At 53.9% G+C, this 20,021-nt stretch overlaps 8 protein-coding genes across 8 annotated transcripts; 3 read left to right on the plus strand and 5 right to left on the minus strand.

Moving 5' to 3' along the window:
* Positions 1-1,442: 1,442 nt before the first annotated feature.
* CDEST_12605 (uncharacterized protein) lies at positions 1,443-1,894 on the minus strand (the record flags this gene model as incomplete). Its single annotated transcript, XM_062928761.1, has 1 exon — positions 1,443-1,894. Exon 1 carries the CDS (start codon positions 1,776-1,778, stop codon positions 1,443-1,445), a length of 336 nt encoding a protein of 111 aa, XP_062784812.1. The 5' UTR covers positions 1,779-1,894.
* A 1,646-nt stretch (positions 1,895-3,540) lies between these two features.
* On the minus strand, positions 3,541-3,882 carry CDEST_12606 (uncharacterized protein; the record flags this gene model as incomplete). Its single annotated transcript, XM_062928762.1, has 1 exon — positions 3,541-3,882. The coding sequence occupies one exon, from the start codon at positions 3,880-3,882 to the stop codon at positions 3,541-3,543; it is 342 nt and encodes a 113-aa protein (XP_062784813.1).
* A 1,085-nt stretch (positions 3,883-4,967) lies between these two features.
* CDEST_12607 (Putative PAN/Apple domain-containing protein) lies at positions 4,968-7,277 on the plus strand (the record flags this gene model as incomplete). Its single annotated transcript, XM_062928763.1, has 6 exons — positions 4,968-5,144; positions 5,238-5,684; positions 5,753-6,042; positions 6,134-6,284; positions 6,350-6,566; positions 6,675-7,277. Exons 1-6 carry the CDS (start codon positions 5,035-5,037, stop codon positions 7,275-7,277), a joined length of 1,818 nt encoding a protein of 605 aa, XP_062784814.1. The 5' UTR covers positions 4,968-5,034.
* Positions 7,278-8,416: 1,139 nt separating this feature from the next.
* CDEST_12608 (uncharacterized protein) lies at positions 8,417-8,938 on the minus strand (the record flags this gene model as incomplete). Its single annotated transcript, XM_062928764.1, has 3 exons — positions 8,417-8,572; positions 8,667-8,820; positions 8,883-8,938. The coding sequence occupies 3 exons, from the start codon at positions 8,936-8,938 to the stop codon at positions 8,417-8,419; spliced, it is 366 nt and encodes a 121-aa protein (XP_062784815.1).
* A 1,371-nt stretch (positions 8,939-10,309) lies between these two features.
* On the minus strand, positions 10,310-11,142 carry CDEST_12609 (uncharacterized protein). Its single transcript, XM_062928765.1, has 2 exons — positions 10,559-11,142; positions 10,310-10,497 (listed from the first exon to the last, which is right to left on the minus strand). Exon 1 carries the CDS (start codon positions 10,980-10,982, stop codon positions 10,566-10,568), a length of 417 nt encoding a protein of 138 aa, XP_062784816.1. The 5' UTR covers positions 10,983-11,142; the 3' UTR covers positions 10,310-10,497; positions 10,559-10,565.
* A 495-nt stretch (positions 11,143-11,637) lies between these two features.
* CDEST_12610 (uncharacterized protein) lies at positions 11,638-14,235 on the plus strand. The gene is made up of 13 exons (XM_062928766.1): positions 11,638-11,918; positions 11,996-12,044; positions 12,099-12,173; positions 12,234-12,332; positions 12,386-12,404; positions 12,469-12,529; positions 12,589-12,694; positions 12,757-13,017; positions 13,083-13,189; positions 13,253-13,377; positions 13,439-13,590; positions 13,674-13,844; positions 13,908-14,235. The coding sequence occupies exons 1-13, from the start codon at positions 11,767-11,769 to the stop codon at positions 13,941-13,943; spliced, it is 1,413 nt and encodes a 470-aa protein (XP_062784817.1). The 5' UTR covers positions 11,638-11,766; the 3' UTR covers positions 13,944-14,235.
* A 2,702-nt stretch (positions 14,236-16,937) lies between these two features.
* Positions 16,938-18,101, minus strand: CDEST_12611 (uncharacterized protein; the record flags this gene model as incomplete). Its single annotated transcript, XM_062928767.1, has 2 exons — positions 16,938-17,687; positions 17,763-18,101. 2 exons carry the CDS (start codon positions 18,099-18,101, stop codon positions 16,938-16,940), a joined length of 1,089 nt encoding a protein of 362 aa, XP_062784818.1.
* A 1,671-nt stretch (positions 18,102-19,772) lies between these two features.
* On the plus strand, positions 19,773-19,997 carry CDEST_12612 (uncharacterized protein; the record flags this gene model as incomplete). Its single annotated transcript, XM_062928768.1, has 1 exon — positions 19,773-19,997. The coding sequence occupies one exon, from the start codon at positions 19,773-19,775 to the stop codon at positions 19,995-19,997; it is 225 nt and encodes a 74-aa protein (XP_062784819.1).
* Between the last annotated feature and the right edge of the window lie 24 nt (positions 19,998-20,021).

A 20,021-nucleotide genomic window follows, 5' to 3' on the forward strand; every position in this document is an offset into this window, starting at 1 on the left:
ATATAAGATGAGAGACGACGCGTCGCTGCTTTGCTGACAGGCAACCAACAAAACACAAACCTCTCTGCCTGGACGAGTTCGGGAACAGCCGGCAATGTTTCTTTGGCCGCTGTGCCTCAATGTTAGCCATTCCCTGGGTTTGCTGACAGCCCGTCATCCACCTGCCCAAAAGGGAACAGACCGGGGGACCGGGGGGGGCTCCCTCGTCCGCACACACCCGGCCGGGGCGGGGGGATTTCACCGGTCAGATGACGCCTTCGGTTCGGGAGGAATCGGGGGATTCTGGCGTAGAGTGCGCCGACGGCGAAGACATTCTATCCGGCTTCTGCTCGGGTAACATGGTAAGACGGCTTGACTAGTCACCGGTTTCATGGCGACGAAAACGAGATATTCACCGTTACAATCGTATTAGTTGATTGGAAGAGGGAGGGGGGTCATCGAGTCCCCTTGGTGGCACTTCTGGGTTTTTTGAGCCGACCAACTTCCGTGACGTTGTAGCCTGAGCAGTTGATTCTCTTCATATGGAGCTAGCAGTTTCATGAGACGGACGTCAAGAGACGATGAGTATCGATTGTTCAGGGTCTGGACGGAGAAAGTGGTTGGATGGCAGCATGGACGGCTTAGGCCTTGCCGATACTCAACAGGAATGGTCTTCATTCCAAAGGCTCACACCTGCGTGGAGATGCTGAAGCTTCGCCCTGGTTGCTTAACCTGTCGGTCATGAGCGCCGATGAAGGGTGATGGTATTGTTGACAAATACGACTGGAGTCTCACGAGAATCACACACAACATGTGAAGTGACAATAGACAAGAATACCCTCAACAGCTGGCTGCAGATCCAGTGAAATGAGTGACATAGGTGGGACGTGATGAGTGGAAGCATTACTAACTTGTTCATGCTGTTACAAGCTCAACGGGGACAGCCTGCTAGTTGAATTTTAGGATACGACAACGATCACGTTACAGACAAACATAAACGTACCTACTTACCACTAGCGACACAGTACACTTCAGCAGGGTTATGGGAGAAGTGTGTCGTTGCAGAGACACGCAGTTGAATAGAACCGAGTTCGATGCCCACGCAGTATAGCATAACTAGCCCCCCTTCCAAGAAGTCTAAAGGGGCGCATCAAAACTCGTACAGCTTTCTTGTTTTCAATAGACTATCGATTCCCTTGTTCCTTCACTCGAACAACTACATTCGACCACCTAGATTTCCATCGCGCTCCACCAACATCCACATCCAGCGATGGCATCGCAACGAACCGCCTTCTCTCAACCCGTCAACTCATCTTATCAATGCCCTCCTCTGCCCCTGCCGGAAAAAGCGAAAGGGCGCCTTACATAGATGGACCGTGTATCTGGTTCCGACCCACGCAAGACTAGATCCTCCGTTGTTGCGCCGAGCGTTTGCGGATCCGGTGGATTGTGTTTGAATGTCCTTAGATGCAGCGGCGCAGGCTTCCGTCTCCCCTGAAGATAGGCGTCCTGCTGCCGCAGCCCGTGATGTCGTCTTCTCGCTGCTTGAATGCGGCGTTCTTTGGGCAGTCCGGCGCGGGACAGGTAGGTGGCGGGCACACGGGCGCCGGGCAGTTGCAAGCGGCTCCCCCACCACCGCCGCCACCGCCACCGCCGCCGCCGCCGCCTCCCCCGACGGGTACCCGGAGAGGGATGGAAATGGTGAGGGGCCGAATAACAATGGGCTTGAAGAACCAGAACCCTTCCGCGCTGCCCGCGAGGACGGCGAGTGAAGCCAAGGCTACGGAGGAGACCTTCATGATGTTGCAGGAGAGTGGCGTTGGTGATGGTGAACAGAATGCTCGGTCACCGAGCGGCTAGCGAGAAGAGAGAGAGATACCCGGGGGTGGTCGGTTTCACAAAGAAAGGAGAGAGGTTTGGTGGTGCTTGGCCGGCCTTTGGAAGGGGAAGACTCGACTATATCAACGATGGCAGACGTAGCTCGTATTTTGAAACCCAGCACCCCCCAGATATCTCAACAAATTCTCCTCGATGTGTGATAATCCCAAACCCATGACGGACCTGGTGGTTTCGAGTGGCGCGATACATCGCATACGTCTCTCCCTTGCACAAGGAATGGTCCACATCGTAACGAGGTCTTATGCACCCGGAGGGATATCTGTCTCTCGCTGAAGGTAGAAACCCCCTCGTGCAACCTGTAGTGCGCGTCAAAGTTCGTGCCAGCATCGTGCAGAATGTCTGGCCGACACAGATCCGATGGGAGAGCATGACGCGGGCCGGCAGTAGGACGTAACTACGCACCCGTAGTGTATGTTTCTGAGCTCGGTGAAACTAGTGGTTCAATTGCCTAGCTTGAGCAACCCTTTACGATTCACGAAGGGATGCCACGGTTCATTCAGTGCCTTGAGGTTTGCCTGTTCCTGGGGTACTTCTCGCGGGGGCTGTCTATCCCTACGTTCCTCGGTGAGCGTCGTGGGGAAACTGTTGCGCTGACACGTCGCACTCTACGATCGCATGTGAGCTGGGCATCAAACTGTCTGGCTCTTTGAAATTCATACTCATGGTTGTCTAGCGGTGTCTTTGATGCAACCCATGTCCTCTCTCGGCCCGTGTCTCGCCCTCGGCCCGTTGGCTCTTGTCCAACCAAGCTCGTCGTCGTGGACTGTATCACAGCTCCTGATTTGAGTTGTCATCTCGCAGAATACATCCTCAAGCGAATTAGTGTGTTTCTGGACCTATACGAGGTCCCTTCGGCCGTTGGCATGCCTTGGCCATGATATTCCCTTGGCTCCCCCGCAGGCCTTGTGCACATTGCCTTCATCCCTGTGTTGCAGCAAACCCATTAGCCCAATACGGGCTACTCCTTCGGGAACGTTGCTACGCCACCTAGGCATGGATGGGATCCTCTGTCTCAAAGAAATCTGGAGGTAGGCATCACATTGGTGTAAGACAGCATAGATGTCTCAGGTGGACGAGAGTAGGGATTCGCCCTAATCACCTAGGACTCGACGGCTTAAGGCGAGACAACAGAAAACAGTCTGACTACCCCGCGCTTTTGCCCAGACACTAGCTGAGATCTTTCCAGGGGGTTGGGATCTGATGCCAACGGGCCGAGCCGTCGTCCCTTGCAAGAAAGAGGTACTAATCACAAATCGGCTAACACGATTCAGAAACACGTTCGAGGAACAGGTGCGAATAGCCGCTTTCAAGGCACGGGGTCTCCCTTCTTGGACGTGCATCATGCGGAGAAGATCATTGTCGAATAGGGCAAGTCATGAAAGTCTGGTCAACTAGGGACGGGTGTTGCCCGTGTTGTGCAACTCGATTCGCGTCTCCATCATGAACTGCACTCTTCTAACTGCGGAACAATCCAACGCGTGTTATTCCCAACTGCCCCCCCTCCTCCCCCTCCCTTTCTCACACTATCGTTGCAGCCCCATGTCCCCAGCTTCTCCCAACCGCAATTCATACTGCCAGCTTTCCCTGGTCCCTAAGACACTCCGTTGTGGGCGACTTGCTTGCCGCACATATGCCGGGTAGGGTCTGGGTGAAACGACCTTTTTACCAATCGCAGTCGTGGAATGACCCTCCCGCCGTGAAGAGAGAGTTCTTGCCCTGGGTCAGACAGTAGTCGATATCACTGCCGTAGGGAGATGGGTCGCTGAGAGGGATGCACTGCGGCGTCGGGCAGCTCTGTTGGGCGCAGCCGGGCGTCGGACACGACTGTTGCGGCCCAGTGGTGGTGCCTCCGCCGCCGCCTCCTCCACCACCACCACCGCCGCCTCCGGGTCTGATTGTCAAGATCGGGAGGGGCAGGAAGAGGGGTCGGAAGAAGCAGAACAAAGCGTCGGACTGGCCGAGAAAGGCGGCAAGGGCGACGATGCCGGCGGAAGAGACCTTCATTGGGAGCGGCGAAGATGCTTGTCGCGGGCGGATGAAGAAGGCTTCAAGAATAGGGACAGAGATGTCGTCAAACACCGTTACGGGTTTAGACAAGACGGTAAGGAGGTTGTAGATTTAGGAGTAGGCAGACGAGACTGAAAAGATCAAGAACATCGTACTTGAGAGGAATTCCTTTCGGCCGACCTCTGGAGGCCATGGGATGATATACCTCCAGCAAGGATTCATGAGTTATTACCGTTAGGGGCAGTGGTGGCCGTCCTTGATCGCTTCACATGCCTTGGATAGACCGCCCTTGATCTCCATCCACCCGACATGATGCTACCAAGATATTCCCACCCTCCCGAGCCCAACGAGTTATGTTCGTGAGACGTACGTCAACCGCGCCGAGATCACAGGTCCCACCCTGTCTCATTCGTGGTTCCTTGGTCGATTACAGAGTTGCGTAAGGGCCCTTTGCGAGCCGAAATTTTGGTGAGACATACGATCTCTCGAATCGCTGAGACATAGCTCCTTTGGTCGATGCTCGGCACCAACCATCCATTCCATAGGCTCTGCACCCGGACGCATTTGGCGACCAGCAGGATTTGTCAACATGTAAGTTAGTAGGGATGGAGTACGTAGATGTGTAAGTAACCTGCAAGACCCGTTTTCCAACCATCATGCATACCATCACATACCCTACTCCGGCGATTTGTGAGGCGAGCGGGCCCTTGATTCAAATCGTGGTCCATCAACCCCTGAATTATCAGGAAAGGGACTCGAAACTTTGCTCCCGTACGGGGAAAGACGAGTGTCTCGTTGGATATGGGGTGGCCGAGACAAGCCAGGCAAGGGAGGATTATTCACCCTCGTACGCGAGTGACACAGGAACAAATGCCAAGTAGGCGGCAGTGCCTGCGAAGGAATTTGCGTATGCCGCGGGCCTGATCACCAGAGAACGATGTTGACTTCGTCCTCGAGCATGGAAGCCTGAGTTCATGAGTATAGACAGACAACTCTTTGGAATCTCTTCTTTCTCGATTTCCTTATAAGCAGACAACGAGCCTGCCCCTCTCTCTCCAGGCGAACTCAACCACAGGCTTCCATCTCCATTCAGACATCCTCAGCCAATAGGTCCAACATAGCTGGTTCAGCCAACTTTTCACCAACAAGATGGCCCCAACTTCCATCATCTTCCTACTCACCGCTGCAGGCCTCGTTGGTCAGGCGGTTGCCCAGACTACTTTTGCCTGCCCTGGCGATGCCGGGAAGACCATCACAACGTAAGAAGCCTCTCTCTCCGAGCCCAGAAAGCATGCATGCCTCTCTTGAGACGACACCACCCGGACTAACATTCAAAACTTAACAAACTCCAGCGGCGGCAAGGTATACACTTTGAAGTGCGGCGTCGGAATCGAGGGGAGACCCCTGGAGGGCAATCCTTGTCCGTCGCTCGCCGAGTGCGCCACGCGATGTGCGAGCAACCCCCAGTGCGACCACAGCAGTCTCGACAAGGCTGGGAAGTGCTATTTGAAGGTCAACGACAAGGAGTTCAGCCTCGCGACTCTTTCCACCTGGATCTTCAAGGAGCTTGCCCCCAGCACGCCCCAGACGCCTATCGGCAACAGCAACACGGGCGGCGGCGGCGCTGGCGCCCAAGTTCCCATCGGCACCGGTGGCGGCCAGAACACGGGCAACACGGGCAACACGGGCAACACGGGCAACACGGGCAACACAGGCATCACGAGGCCGCCCACCGGAGAGGAGGGTGACAACTTGGCTTCCTACTCCTGCCCCGGGGACAAAGGGGCGCGCTACAGCACGTGAGTTGGGACGACTTCAGCCAGGGGAGGGAGTGTTGACCGCAGAATCTGACCATGTTCTCGTCCAGGAACGGCATCGTCTATGAGCTTCACTGCGATACCGGGCACTCTTTGGGTGCTTGGAAGTCCGAGCCGGCCTCTTCTCTCAAGGAGTGTGCCGACATTTGCGCCAGAGACCCCGACTGCTTCAGCAGCGACTTCCACCGGAACAGCTACACCTGTGCGCTGAAGAAGGCACCGGCCCAGCTGACCCCTTGGGCGTCCGGCGATGCTTGGTGGCCTACTCAGTGCCCCAAGGCTCGGGCTGCTGTGGCCAACAAGAACCCCGAGGTCACGACAGACCTCACCTGTCCCGGAAGTGAGTGACCCATCCACGCAGAAGGCTTTGCCTCGGATCCCCCCCCCTCCGAGTATTTAGTTGTTCCTAACGTGATTCTTCCCTCTGGCAGACGACGGAAAGATCTTTGAGGGATCCGACGGCACCTGGTTCTACCTCCAATGCTGCACCGACACCGATGCTGCCGTGATCCTCGACTACAAGACGACGACCAGCCAGAAGGAGTGCTCCGAGGAGTGCGTCAAGGACAAGAAGTGCAAGAGGTAGGGGTTATCTAACCGATGATGAAGGGTTGATGGGTGTGTTTGTATATTAACCACGACTCCAGCTTCATGTACATCCCGACTCTGGCTGCCTCGACCGCGGCCCAGGCGAACTGCAGACTGTACGCCAACGGCAACTTCTCTAACTCCAAGGCAGAGGGGGCTCACTTCGCCTTCGTCACCGATCCTCCCACCAAGGAGCCCGTCATCTCTGACGCCAAACTGTGCTCGACGGAGTGCCCCGAGGCCGATGGCCAACTCTTTGTGACGCCCACAGGCCAGGTAAGCACACATATATAACATTGCACCACGCATAACATGAAACCACTAGCCGCGATGTGACCCTCTAACAAGAGACGAGTTGAGTCGCCAACTGACCTCTCCCCGCAGAACTACCAGATCTCGTGCAAGAAGCGCCACGGCACCTCATACCTCAAGATCGACCGCCGCGGCTCCTTCGAGGCCTGCATGACGGCCTGCGCCGCCATGCCTGCTTGCCACAGCGCCGAGTTCGAGCCGCGGACCAAGAAGTGCTTCTACAGCAACAACCACAACGCGCCCGCCATCGACGCCGAGGCCTTCGTTAGCGCCCACTCGCTCGGCTGCTCCGGCGCCTGCTCCAGCTGCAAGAAGGGCTGCGACCGGCTCGGCGCCGACCCGATGCCGGCCGACGCCGCCGCCTGCGACGCTGACCACGGCAAGGTCCTCGCGGCCGCCGGCGAGGACTTCCGGCTGCAGTGCGCCCACTGCTTCTACAGCAACGGCGTCTGGACCGCCGCCGGCGCCAAGAACCTGGCCGAGTGCGCTACGGCGTGTGCCGGCGACGAGCAGTGCCACGCCGCGAACTGGCTCGTCGCCGCCGGCAAGTGTACGCACCATGGCCCCGCGCGAAACGGCGGGCAGAAGCCCTCCTTCGGCCAGTCCGAGGAATGCCACGCCATCGTGCCCCTCGATCGCAGCTGCGCCGACACTAGCACGCTCCAGCAACAGTAGACGGCCGAGGGGACATGGACTTTGCCCGACCCGGCCTAGAGACATACACGGAGATCATGGCTTCCTTGCTTGTTTTCGGCCGAGGGCAGATAGAGTTTGTGTGCTTCCTTAAACACCTCATGGAGAATAACTCGCCTCCGTGGGGTTCAGGGTCTCTTTTCTTTTCACAACAGTCGTTGTAGGGAGGGAAACCCATTTTGAAGCGGGGAAAGTTGAAGATAGCCTTGTAAAAGTAGTGTGAACCCAGACCGAGAATCCATGCTTCATTAGAAAACCATCAACTGAAAAAAGGCATTTACGTTATCGTTTTCCCACCTGTTACGTGTGTGTGCTGATACACAAAAAAGCAGACCCCGTGGCAAGTGGGTTCCTTTGTGTAAAGAGAGTTTGTCGGCTAAGTACTCGGCTGAAATAAATGTCTGTTTACTTTATTTTGTTTTGTTATCTTTCCGCATTTGCCATAGGTTCTTCCGGAGATTCCTGATCCTGGTCCTCACTGACCTTGTGTTACCATCAGTAATCAACCGCTGTCAAAAGAAGCATCGTCGTATGGTGAGACATGACACTACCACCACTACCATATCACCAATGCCGTGTCTCATCGCCGTGCCAAGTGCCTAGTAACACCTTCGTTGAGCACGCAATCCTGCTGTCCTACAACGCGAGAAGATAAACACAACGTCACTGGTCCGTATCCTTTCTTTTCCCACCAAAAGACCTGGTGGCTTGTCTTCTGCAGGTGGTGAGAGTGATTGACCACCGGTAGTACGGTTTCTCATCTAGCGCGCTAACATCAAGCTACCAGGACAATCTTGGATAGAATGATGACTGTAGCTGTACCGTTATGTTGTATACGTGACCAATCCACCAATGAGAATCACCAAGAGTTGAAGAACCACTCGGAGATGGAGAGAACTTGCCCCCCCACCATCGTAAACTGTAGTGCCCACAGAGTAAGAATGGGTCTTGTTCATTTTGTTCGAATTAGGAATACAATTCTGCCGCTTCAGCCTAAGGGGCGTCGCAGCGCTTTGTTTTACAAGCTGGCTGTTGTTGTGATGTTCTGTTATGATTGTTGCCATCGTCAACGCCATCCATCCATCCCTCCCTCCCCGACCCTGCAACCAAGTAACCTGACTCTAGTTGCTGCATTTTGATCCTACTTCCCCCCCGCTGGCGTCCTGGAGGACTCCGGTGGTCTTGGCCTGTATGCACGCGTTCTTGAATTCCTTGCCGCCAAACCCAGAGACGTATCGCATCCGGCCCCCATCCTTCGGTGCAATTGTCGCACAAACCTAATCCCCGGAATAAGTAACATGAAAGCTTAAATGAGACCAGGGGAGATAGGATATGTCCTGAGATTGGGAGAGAGAGAGAGGGGTAACTTACATGCCACAGCATTGTGGTATTGACGCTTTCCGGACTGTCCTTTTCAAAGATTTTCATTGTCGTCCGATAGATTTCGCATGCCTTGTCAGTCAGGCTCTTGTGGGAGGCATTGTTCAACACGCAGTAGCACTTTGCGTGTTCGTTTGCGAGAGCACTATTCTCTGTTAGAGGCACCGCTCTCCCAAGGAGCGAGGGCTGGGTCGACGGCAGACTTACAAAGGGAAGGTAACGAGTGCCAATGAGAGGCAGAAGTACAGCAGTCTCAGCAACATTGTTTTCACTCTTAAGGACCCGGCCTTGGTTTGAGGAGAGAGACAAGTCTTGTGAGAGCGAGGTCGATGAGAGTCTGGAACGTTGAAGAGTAAAAGGGCTGAATCCCACGAGGTGATGGACGCCCTCTTAACTGCCGTCATGCTGGTCACGGACGGCAGGCCTGGGCCATACTTATCTGTCTAGTCCACGTTCCCTCGAGTGCGCGTACGGGCCCAGTCCAGGCCGTGGCTGGGTTTGATTGCAATCTCCGTAGCCGTACGCGGAGTCTCGAAATAGGATGGTCCCTGACGCGGCTGAGTCGGCAGGGGAAATAAACTAACAACATGTCGGGGATCATGGCTTCTCCAAAATTGTCAATCCTGCAGATGCCCCAGCCAGACAGCAGACTGATTCGTGCTCCCGTCGTATTCGACACGCCACCCCAGACCAATGTTATCGTCGGCATGTGGCCTTACGATGCTACCTCGATCAAGAGACGCGGGGTAAGACGGGAAGATGACCGTTCGTCGTTCGAGAACCTTACGGAAGAGATAGCATTCCCGGTGGGGCGGGCGCGCGGTGCGTGGCCGAGCTCAACGTTGTTGCGCGAGTCAACAAGAACAGACTGGGCCGAATAGCCCGCCGATCATAACGATCCAACCGCTTGATATAGAAGAAATAGAAAATATGTCGCACCCAAGTCACCTTTTTACGCCGGTGCCAACGTTGATCGACAGGTCACACGACCCGATATGACGATGGCAAGCCCCGACAATTGCTCCGCAGATTGTCTTGATGACATCGGTCTGATCCATAATCGAGCGGCCGCCGGCGACGCGTGACACGCCAAGGCAGCCAGCGATCCCGCCCACGGGAACGGGACTCGTAACATTTCGATCACGAGCCGACACCAGCCTCGTTTGGCTATTTCCATCAGCTGCTTCCAGAAACGGGAATGACTGGAGCAGGGCGCTATAGGTGAGCGATTCAAACATCTTGGCGCAAGAGGAGGATCAAAGCCGGAAAACAAAGCTTATTGCTAAAGTCGGAATGGATTCGTACGACGCAAACAGAAAACCTATTAGCCTAATCTATTCATCCGTAATTTGACTCATAGTTGAACAAGAGGTAAATATAGGAGATATAAATAAAGTGATAAAAATGAGTGATTTAAATGGGCGATGAAGATAAGTGATGAAAATGAGTAGCGAGAATGAGAAACCAAAATGAGACATAGAAACGAGGGGGGAAAAATATACTACCTAAAACAAAATGTGAAAACAAAATGTGAAACCAAGAAACAAGAACAAAAGATAAAGTCACCAGGTAAAAGCATTCAGCTGCTTGCTAAATATGGAGCGAGGGTTGATTTTGAAAGCTCACATCTTGACAATAAAACCGCTGTGAATTACCACGACAACCTGATTATGGAAAAGTTGACTCCTTAGTTTACATGAAGTGATGATCCATCCCTCAGAAAATGATAACCCCTTTGTAATTTGAACCCCCTTTTCACAGATAGTTGACCATGGTTACCATCTCAGCAAACTGCGAATCATACACCAAAAGCATCCCGGACCTATTTTGCTGTCAAACCCCTGTGTAAAGCTTTGCTGGCGAGGCAAGCAAAGAGCACTCACATTCCACTCAGGCCGAGTTGTCTTGAACACACATGTTTAGGGGCTCCTGATTGAAATCGTGGTTTTTGAACAGGTACGCTCCCCAGCCCTCCCATCCAGTAACGACTTTGTCGTCGGGTAACGTTTTGCAACTGCTGGGGTCGATGCCGATGCGGAACTTGAACGGCTGCGTGTCGTTACCAAAGGTGACGTTCGTAAGGGCTTGGATGTTGCCGTTGGAGTCCTTCGAGTTCTCGACGCTACACTTCGTGCCGGGATATAACGGGCCACTGAGACCGCACTTCACGGCCCCCGCGGGCTCGTCCCAGTTGAGCCACAGCCAGTTGTTTTCGGCCCAGTAGTCACTCCAGCAACAGCTGTCGGCTACCGCGTAGGTGATGTATGCCGAGGAGGTGAGTAGATGAATGAAAGAGGTAGATCGCATGATGAGAGATTGAATGCTTGCAACAGGAAGTCTGAACGGGGCTTCAGGATGGGACTTCTGCGGTGGTGTCTGATTCTTTGTAGATGCTAGACCGCGCAACACGCTGACCGACCCTACCAGCGCCGGAAGAGATGAAGGAAATGGGACGAACAGTTCCGGATGGGGAGCGGTCGTAAAAGAATAAGGTTGACCAAGGGACGTTTTAGCTAGAGCCACAGCAACCAATTACAGCGATATCATGTCCCAGAACGTGAGGGAGAGCAATTATCCCCCCCCTATCTCCCCTCCCCCCCCTTGCATCCGGCCCTCATCCGAACGAAGACCAACAAGGCCTCCCCAACCCAGAGGTATATGTTGTTGAGTTATAGGACTTTTGTCGTATGCAATTTATTTCAGGTACACTGCCTTTCCCAAACCCGAAAGTTGCTTGCCGATCCTGTTGCAGCACTGATTCATGCCTTGTGTCAACACGGCCCCAGGAGTCAGGATGATACTTGGAGAAAGGCCCTTCATCAAACCTTGTTCCTATGTGCCCGGCCGTAAACTCAGGCACCGCTTGCGGGGAAGCCGATGTCATGCGAACGCGCTCCTTAATTGGAACGGCGACCGGAGAACCGTCGTTGACAATGCAAGACTGGAGTTTGTCCGCGTTCCCAATAACTACGCCCTGGAGTCTCTTGCTGTTTCCGCCGCCGAGTTGTTGGGATCCGAGCCCGTCGTCTGAACATCACTTCCGCTCGTTTCTTCTTCTTGGACTGCAGCTCTCAAAAGCGCGGTAATCATAATGATTCTCTGGAATCTCGTCACTCTTTTCTCTCTGGCGGCCGATGCGTCGCCGGTTGCACTTGTTCAGTCCAGCGGGAGCGGGGAGGAGTCGCAGGCGTTGGCGCTTCGCCAAGTCACCATCGACAAATGTTCTCCCTCATCGCCAGATGGGTATGGCGTCACCACCGCAACGAAGGGATTCTTTTTCATTCATCAACTTGCTGACGTGATTTTAATCATTGAAACAGAATCCAGCCGGAATGCTGGCAGGTCTTGGAAGTGAACAACCACCTGAACGTATGTTTGGCATCTCGACCCTGGGAATATTTTCCGCTCTAACAACGCTTCCAGGACTGGTGGTCCAAGAACTCTGAAAGGTGCAAAAAGCAAAACAAAGGGTTTTCCCAATGCTACTTGGACACGGCGGTATGAAGGCAGCCTTTGTCAAAACCCTGAAGACTATCTTATTTCTGACTTGGTCCGCAGGGGCTGATCACATGGAGTTGTGACTTCATCTCCCTCAACGCATGCACTCCGCCACCCAGCGGGCGAGACGACGAGTACGCCTCTTATCAGGAATTCTATGTGAGTACTGCCCCCTCCTGCGCACCACGGGTAGTCACTAACTGTCGAGCAAGGTTATCTGGAACATTTACAGTCAGCTTGTCCCGAAACGTCCTCTTCTCTGAGAACGCAAACGCTAACGACTGTCCTATCCTAGCGATCAATCTCTTCTGGACCAACTATCACCAGGCGCTTATGCAAGGCCAGGCAACTGCCATGTATGTTTTTTCCCCCTCTGTCCAGCACTCCCCCAATACGATCTAACACATCGGGATAGCGGTGCGGTGGCCGAGATTGTCAAAGTCGTTGCCCCTCCAAAGACCAAGAATGCCAAGACGCCGCTCTTTGCTCCCATCTGGGCCATCACAACTGGCCAGCTAGCTGTGAGTAAAAGCTCTCATCGCCCAAAGACCACAGAAGGACTCTAACGCTCGTGGGCACCAAGATGATATTCCCTCCCCTCGGCGCTTACGTGTATACGAGCATGGCTCTCGCTTCTGTCATAGGCGTTCTCGGCGGTGGTGCTGGTTTGGTCAACCTGTTGTTCCCCCCAAAGCAGGTTAACCCAGTTCCGTGGGAAGGGCTTTCGGCCGCTTTGTCCGAGCACGTGAACGAATACCAAAAAAACGTCGGGGTGGCTTTGACTGCTATCCAAACCGACTTCGATAAGTTCTACGCCATGACTTCGAATGGCGGCTTCAGTCAAGTATGTTGGGAAAATACTTGTCCCCGAGTCGGTGGACAGCACACACTGACTGAGACGTGCCACAGAAATTCAGGACAAATCTCCCGGAAAATACCGACTTCATGTATCACAACCTTCTCAAGTGGACCCTCAACGAGGCGCTTCAGCAGATGGACTACTTTGTCGTGAAGAAGTGAGTCTAGCCAGCTTGCCAAGTCGTCTTTCTTTTCTACACTAGCTAAACAACAATGCGCAGTCCCGGCGTTGATCCGCGCAAGATCCCGATCGATCCGTACGACTGTACTAATCTGGACCAATTCAATACTTGTGGCCCAATTTGGTACGATGGTAAAGATTCCTACGGTCTTGCTAGAGCCAATGGTACGTCCCTGAGCTGCACACATCTCCTCGTTTGTTAAGCCAGTCTGACACGGTTGTAAAGACATCGGCATGGATCGCATGAAGGAGATCTTGGACGTCGCCTTCGCGAAGAACTGGACCACGCCGCATGAGCTGTACATCGACTCACAGTCGTGCCGCGGGAAGAACGGCTCCGAGGCGTTTGATGCCAAGGACCTGATGCTGAGCTGCGTGGTAAGTGGCCTTCCTGTGTACTGACGTGTTCCTGTTGCGCAGCCTTTATTGGGACTATGCGGCTGACGAACCTCGACCCTCAGTCCAACCTCCCTGTGTGCGAGTTCAACTTCGATTTCAACCCGTTTGAGGTAATGGACACCCGGTACAACCCACCGCAGTTCACGAATTGCCCGAACATGAGGGGGTATGGTACTCCTAACATGTGGAGCAACGAAGCTGGGGTTCCACTTACGTACCTGGGTCCCTTTTTGGTGAGTGAATTCATCTGTTGGTTTGGGTGGGATTACGATCTGTGCTAATACAATATTGACCAGATGGTCGACGTGATTTACAACGAGAAGCAGGGCTGATTCAAGATGTATCGCGGCGGGGCTACCAGATTGGAACACGTCTGACGAGGCATTCGGTGTTGTAGGATAAGCAGAAAGGACACGACTCGGTCAACGATGTCAAATCATCTTGGAACTTTGGGAAACCCACGAGCGGCTGTGCGGGAAGTTTGGTAGCAGTCGAAAACTGCATGGAACTGAACCTAGCGCCCGCTTGTATTCAAAGACACAATGTCTTAAAAACAAATACAGTTGACTAAACGAAACGACTCGAAATACCTCTTGAATAGATAGTTTCCTAATGGTACCGAAGGCTATCTTTGATCTTTTGGAAACGCAGTGTGTTGATAAGTTGGCCCAAGATGACCTGTGTCGCTAGTTGTGCAACTTTGGCTCAAAATGATGAGCGTGAAGGGCTGTCTATGATCTCTGCGGGCGATGATGATGATGATGATGATGATGATGATGATGATGATGATGATGATGGGGATGCAACAGGGAGCGGTGCATAGAGAATCTGAGCCTTTGAATCTGCTTAGCTATAAGAATGGGCTGTAAGCCAAACGCTATTCAGCGCAAGAATTGGTAGAAGAAACCCGTCAAATTGTGTTGCTTCCTCAGGATCAGCTTGGGTGAGGAAGTCTTCCAAGATAGACAAGCTCTTTCATGATGTTCAACTTTTTTAGTATAACGTGAACTTGTAAACAGAATGTAGATCAGAGAATATTGTCGGAACTTACATCACACTCCTACTCCAGTGGAGGTTGATTGGATACGGAGACCTTCGGCTTTCCTTCATGATTGGTTGTTTTCGCACCTAGAAAACATCCCAACCGGAACACGTAGTTACAAGATGACTTGAGGCTTTGTCTAGCAATCCGGGCTACGTCCCAACTTGATATGCAGCCATCTCTTGTAGAAAAGACACAACTCCTCTGAAGCCAGTTCCAAACACTCTACACAATTCCTCACAACTTGATTGTGCAGCAGGTTTCGTCTCTTGTAAAGCTAAGGACGTTTAGCGGCATTCTTGGGACCCCAACATCAAAATATAGAAAGCGTAACAGCTGGCTAATCCACTGCTGTCGGCATTGAAACTACTTGCGATTGTAGCCTGATGATAAACAAGAGAGCCATCCATTTTACCCTCAACCATCAGATGGTGTAGAGACCCAGAACATACCCCACAGGCAAACACTTTTCAAGTTAGGTCAAGGCAAAAGACTAAACAGAAGCATTACTTTTGTCTTATTTTCCGTCTCATACGGCGGACTATCCGCTTCCGGCTCCATATTTTGAGTTGGTTTAAACAGAACTCCAACAACACACACCAACCAACCGTCGGCCGTTCGGCGGCCCCTACCTGGAGAAATACGTAGCGATCCACCGGCCCAGACCGCGGAGAAATGGTTTGAGTTTTCAGCATCGCGAATAAAACTTGTTGCCAAGCTTTTACCACCTTGAAGATTTAACCTACCGACGCTGTTGCCCCATACTTTGAACTATGAACTCTGCCTCTGCGCCAATCACAGAGGTTCCATTGCTAAGGGGGTGCTAATCGACAGACTTGCCGAAGCTCTTTCGACCGAGTCGACGGCATCTACATGAGACGTGCCCCTGAGCCTGTCCCAATATGAGGCCGAAGTCAAAGGTCTACACAGCCACTCGACCAATCTTGCTCCGCTCTCTCTTCGGCCGATAGGCCAGGTGATTGATATCTGACCTTCACCTCTTCGTCTTCGATGCTGTAATGAGGCTCTTGTTTCCGCTTGTTCAACACACTGCGAGTAAGCAAGCGGGTGGTGACGAATGGTCAGACACGGGTAGCTGCCAATTGATAAAACGGGCTCTCGAACTGCTGTCACGCGGCCGATCAGAGCGCCAACCAGTCTTCGCCCGCCGTTGACCTGGGCTCCTCCGGGTGTTCCTTTGTTCGGTCGGCAACAGTGGTTACCGAACCCCTGAGTGAGCCTAATCGACTGGCACCCCCCCACCCCCCCCTTTGCCGGGTTATCCTTTCGCTCGCGACTCGATGTGCTGCGCTTGCAGTGGACGTCCGAACTGTCGAATGGCACCCCTGAATCCGATGTTTTGGTAGCATCTGAGACGGGATGCGTGACAGGGCCCTACCGTAGGCAAGGTCCGCGGCCTGCGTCTGCAACTAGCGAGATGGTCGTTTTTTGGGTTATCGACCCGATTCGTGCTCAGGTGTCGGCCGTGTTGTCGATCGCGTGTGGTGTTTTGAACGGCGGGCTGAAGAGATCTCCGAAATCCCCGTAATCTGGATTTAAGCCGGAAGACATGGATGGGGGTACATTGAGGTTCGAGAAGCTTTTGTAACCAGCGTAAATGCACACAGATGGCATCGTTGACATCTGACATGCTAACCAATGGAGAACTGTGAATCGGAAAAGCAAATCTCGTATCCGGCTCCAACGAGGGAGTAGTCATCAGGTTAATCGCGGCTCATTTCCTTCTTTAGGTCCAGATGCGGCCTTGCGTCGGAAAAGCCATCCGTGGTTGGTTGAATGACTCCTCATCCGATGTTATCCAACACACCGCAGTCAGTAGTAGCGTCATAGTTTTGTTGACTTGTATTGTCCGTTGTTGTCTGATGGGGGCTCGAGAACCGAGGAGATGCAAAGAGGGGGTGGCATCTGCTCGGACCTGACAAGAGGGCCATATGGATGCTTGAGTCCAAGTCCGCGATAATCAACCTTGAGAGGCCTACCGCCGGTGTGTCATGGGAGTGTGGTGACTGAACAGTATTTGATGTCACTTTTCTATTCAGTTGGAAGGACTCCCAACTGAGACGGGCGTCTTACAAAATCGATTGATTGAACTTGACAACCATTAGTGATCGCTGGAAATCATTGCTAGTCTATGCTTCTAACACCGTAAACGCCGCTGGCCCGGGATATCATCCAAACGTTTTGCCGAATGCTTTGCCTCCATGTCACCGCGCTACCACAAACAAGCATGAACCCCCCCCCCCCCCAAAGCACACTGGTTCGGTTACTTGTTGACCTGAATCAACCCAGGCCCTGCCAGGGTCGCCTTCGGGATGTCGTCCGGGTTGGTGAACTTGCCCTCGTAGGTCAGTGCGGCGATAGACAGGCCGTACATGCTGTTCTTCTCAAAGGGGAACTCGGCCTCGAAGGCTATGCGGGCGCCGTCCCACTGCGGGTTCGTGACGGGCACGCTGAGCGGCACGTTGAGGCCGCTTAGGTAGGTGACGAAGAGCGGCGCCCTGTCCTTTCCGAGAAAGCGGCCGGCTGTGACGATCTCGCGGAGGTCGACCTCGAACGAGAGCATCTGCGTCCGGGGCTCGACCTCGCCGGCCTTTGCCATCTGGGCGACGTTGAGGGGCGCGAAGGTGGGGATGTCGATCTGGGACATGCGGAAAGGGCACGAGTCCTTGACGACGAAGGTCTGCAGGGCCGAGAAGGCGAATGGGGCGATGGAGGTCGTCAGGAAGGGCTGCGAGGACGGCGGGCGCGCGAGGACGCTGCGGTAGAAGCCGTTCTGCTCACCCTCCTGGCCGATGACGGCGCTGACGGCGCGGACGGGGCCGGCGTCGCCGTTCTTGGCGAGCAGCTGGTTCGCGTCTTGGAGGGTGCCGAGGACGACGGAGGTGAAGGTCTCGGCGAGGGCCACGGCCTCCTTGAGGCTGTTTGTCGGAAACTGGTACTGGCACGGCGGCGGCGAGAAGGCCTTGAAGTGGTCGAGAACCCCCTTGGCGTCGAGTGCGTGCAGCTTTTCTTGCTGTTGCAAAGTGTCAGTCCCCCCTCCCTATACGTCGCAGTCCATCATAACAAAGGTTGCATATAATCAACGTACAGCAACGACGACCTTGAGCGCCTCCATCATCTTTTCCTTCTCCGGCGTCTCCCAGCCTGGCCCCCCATTGGTGACGTTCTCCAGCATGGAGGTGAAGAAGGCAACCTCGAACTGCTCGTTGAACTGGATGAGCTGGAAGGCCGTGAGGCTGCTCGGCTCGAGCTTCGGGGGCGGTGCCGAGTTGGGCAGGGAGCCACGGGCGTCCGTCTCGACCAGCTTGATCTCCTCCGGGGTGACCGGGAGAACGGCACCGAAGCTTCGGCGTTCGAGTGGGGCCGCGGCGGAGATGGACGCGAGCATCGCGGCGGCGGCCGCCGCGAGAGTGATCGTCAGCTTCATGGCTTTTTTCCCCCTTCTATAATTATAGGGTCACTGCTTCTCGATTAAGATATCGATAATAAGTGTTATCAGATAATATGCAAAGGAGAATCGAAGTGTTTTAAAAAATATTGTATTGTAAAAGGTACAGGGGAAGCGAAGTAAATGTAGAAAAAGGAGCAAGCACAAAACATGCCTCTTGGCAAAACCACGCTTTGCTGCAGGAGGGGGGAGGAAGACGGGCGACATGGGTACTGGGGTGACCGGGACGAACTATTATACTCTCGATGAGTATGTTTCGATGCGCCGTCTTGAAACCCGTTTCTCACTTGGCGCACGTGGACCTGCGACTCTCTGGGAGGCGGGGGATGCGCAGAAACACTTACACACTCTCTCTCACACACACTTACACACATGCACACACATAACCACCCTACGCCTCGGTCTCATCAACCCTACTTTTGCACCCAAGCGTTCCACGGAACGATCCTGGGCCGAAGGAACCACCTGCACACTGCCTGATCAAGGTAGGGCTGGCCTCGGCAGGACATCGCGCCGCTTAGCCAAAACCAGCAACGCAGACAAGGGATGGTCTTGATGACGTCTCCTTGAACGGACGGAATTTACTCTTTGGTTTGCATCATCGTTCTACCAAGACAGGAAATCGAAGGATGCCGCCAGGGTCACTGTAGAGACGAGCGACATATGCCTTGTCAGGTAAAGAGTCAAACAAGCCAAGTCTCTGTTCCCCTCATCCTCCTCCTCCTCTCGTGAACATTCCGTCAGTCCGCCAGTCAGCCACCAGTCAGTCACCAGTCAGTCACCAGTCAGTGTCGTCGTTCTCGATTGAACGAACCTGACACGTTTTGGATGTCCTCTGCCGGACATGTCTCGATGCGTCAAACGGCCCTTCACCACGGGAGTGTTTCCCCCTCCTTGTTCAAGATACATGCCAAAACATTGCGGCTATCACTTGCCGAACCACACACACATAACCCGTCTGTCTACTGCACACGAACGGTGTTCGAACGTACGTACGTACAGCGTTGAACCCAGCCCGTGCCTTTCCCGTTCGAGTTTAACGGCCTTTACGTTTCCCGCCGTCTCGGAGTTCCCCTACACGCTCCCACGCCAGTGACAAAATCAGCAGTCGGAAGAGCGGGAGAAGCGCGAATAGCAGTAGTAGCAGCCGAGTCGGGAACGTTACCGTTACTCCTCGTACCCGAATCAGTATTCCCCCATTCCCAACTGCTACAAGAAACGGATCCCTGACGCGCCCGCCTTAGTGTACTCGCGGACGAGGAGGTCTTTGCGTCGTCGCTTGGTCCCCCTCCTCCTCCTACTTCTTCTCTTCCTCTGCAAAATGCGCGACGCCCGTTCGCGAGCTTTTCTCACAATCGTACTGTTGCCGAGTTCCGCCCGGCCTCCTTTTCCCTGCAAGCCGACCTGCGCCCGCCCGTCTTCACGAGCGGCTCGCTATAGCTCTCCGCGTGAAGCATCTCCCTAAAGCTGCGGTGCTGCACGTGTGTCCTTTTCCGGCGCCGGCGTTGGTATCGTCGATATCGTCAGTCTTTCCAAAAGCCCCATCGACGTCGAGGCCATCTTCTTGGCGTGAACCTGAGCAGGAGACGTCTTGGCGGACTGACCGGTGATACTCTTGAGCCTCTCATACCCTGCGCTGGGAGCGAAGTCATGATGGGCAACGACGGCGACCACCTTCATGCCGAGGCATCTCTGAGATGGCGGCTAGTCCTTGATGCGTCTGATGCTGGCATCGAAGAAGGCCATGATGTTGATCGGCGGCACATCGGATCCGGCGAATGTGGCGTTGATGGATTGGGCTCTGATGCACCTTGTCTAGACTCCAGACTCAGGCAACCGAGGTTAACATTGCTCATGGCAGTCAACGACTGGTAGTTGCTGTCGGGATTTCTTTGCCAA

Source organism: Colletotrichum destructivum, chromosome 8, assembly GCF_034447905.1.
Source record: "Colletotrichum destructivum chromosome 8, complete sequence".
NCBI lineage: Eukaryota > Fungi > Ascomycota > Sordariomycetes > Glomerellales > Glomerellaceae > Colletotrichum > Colletotrichum destructivum.

Bases quoted from the DNA above. Each gene is read 5' to 3' on its own strand.
- CDEST_12609 (XM_062928765.1), bottom strand. From the start codon at position 10,982: ATGCGATCTACCTCTTTCATTCATCTACTCACCTCCTCGGCATACATC.
- CDEST_12610 (XM_062928766.1), top strand. From the start codon at position 11,767: ATGATTCTCTGGAATCTCGTCACTCTTTTCTCTCTGGCGGCCGATGCG. The intron at 11,919-11,995 runs GTATGGCGTCAC...TCATTGAAACAG, and splicing joins TCTCCCTCATCGCCAGATGG to AATCCAGCCGGAATGCTGGC. The intron at 13,591-13,673 runs GTAAGTGGCCTT...CTCGACCCTCAG, and splicing joins ACCTGATGCTGAGCTGCGTG to TCCAACCTCCCTGTGTGCGA.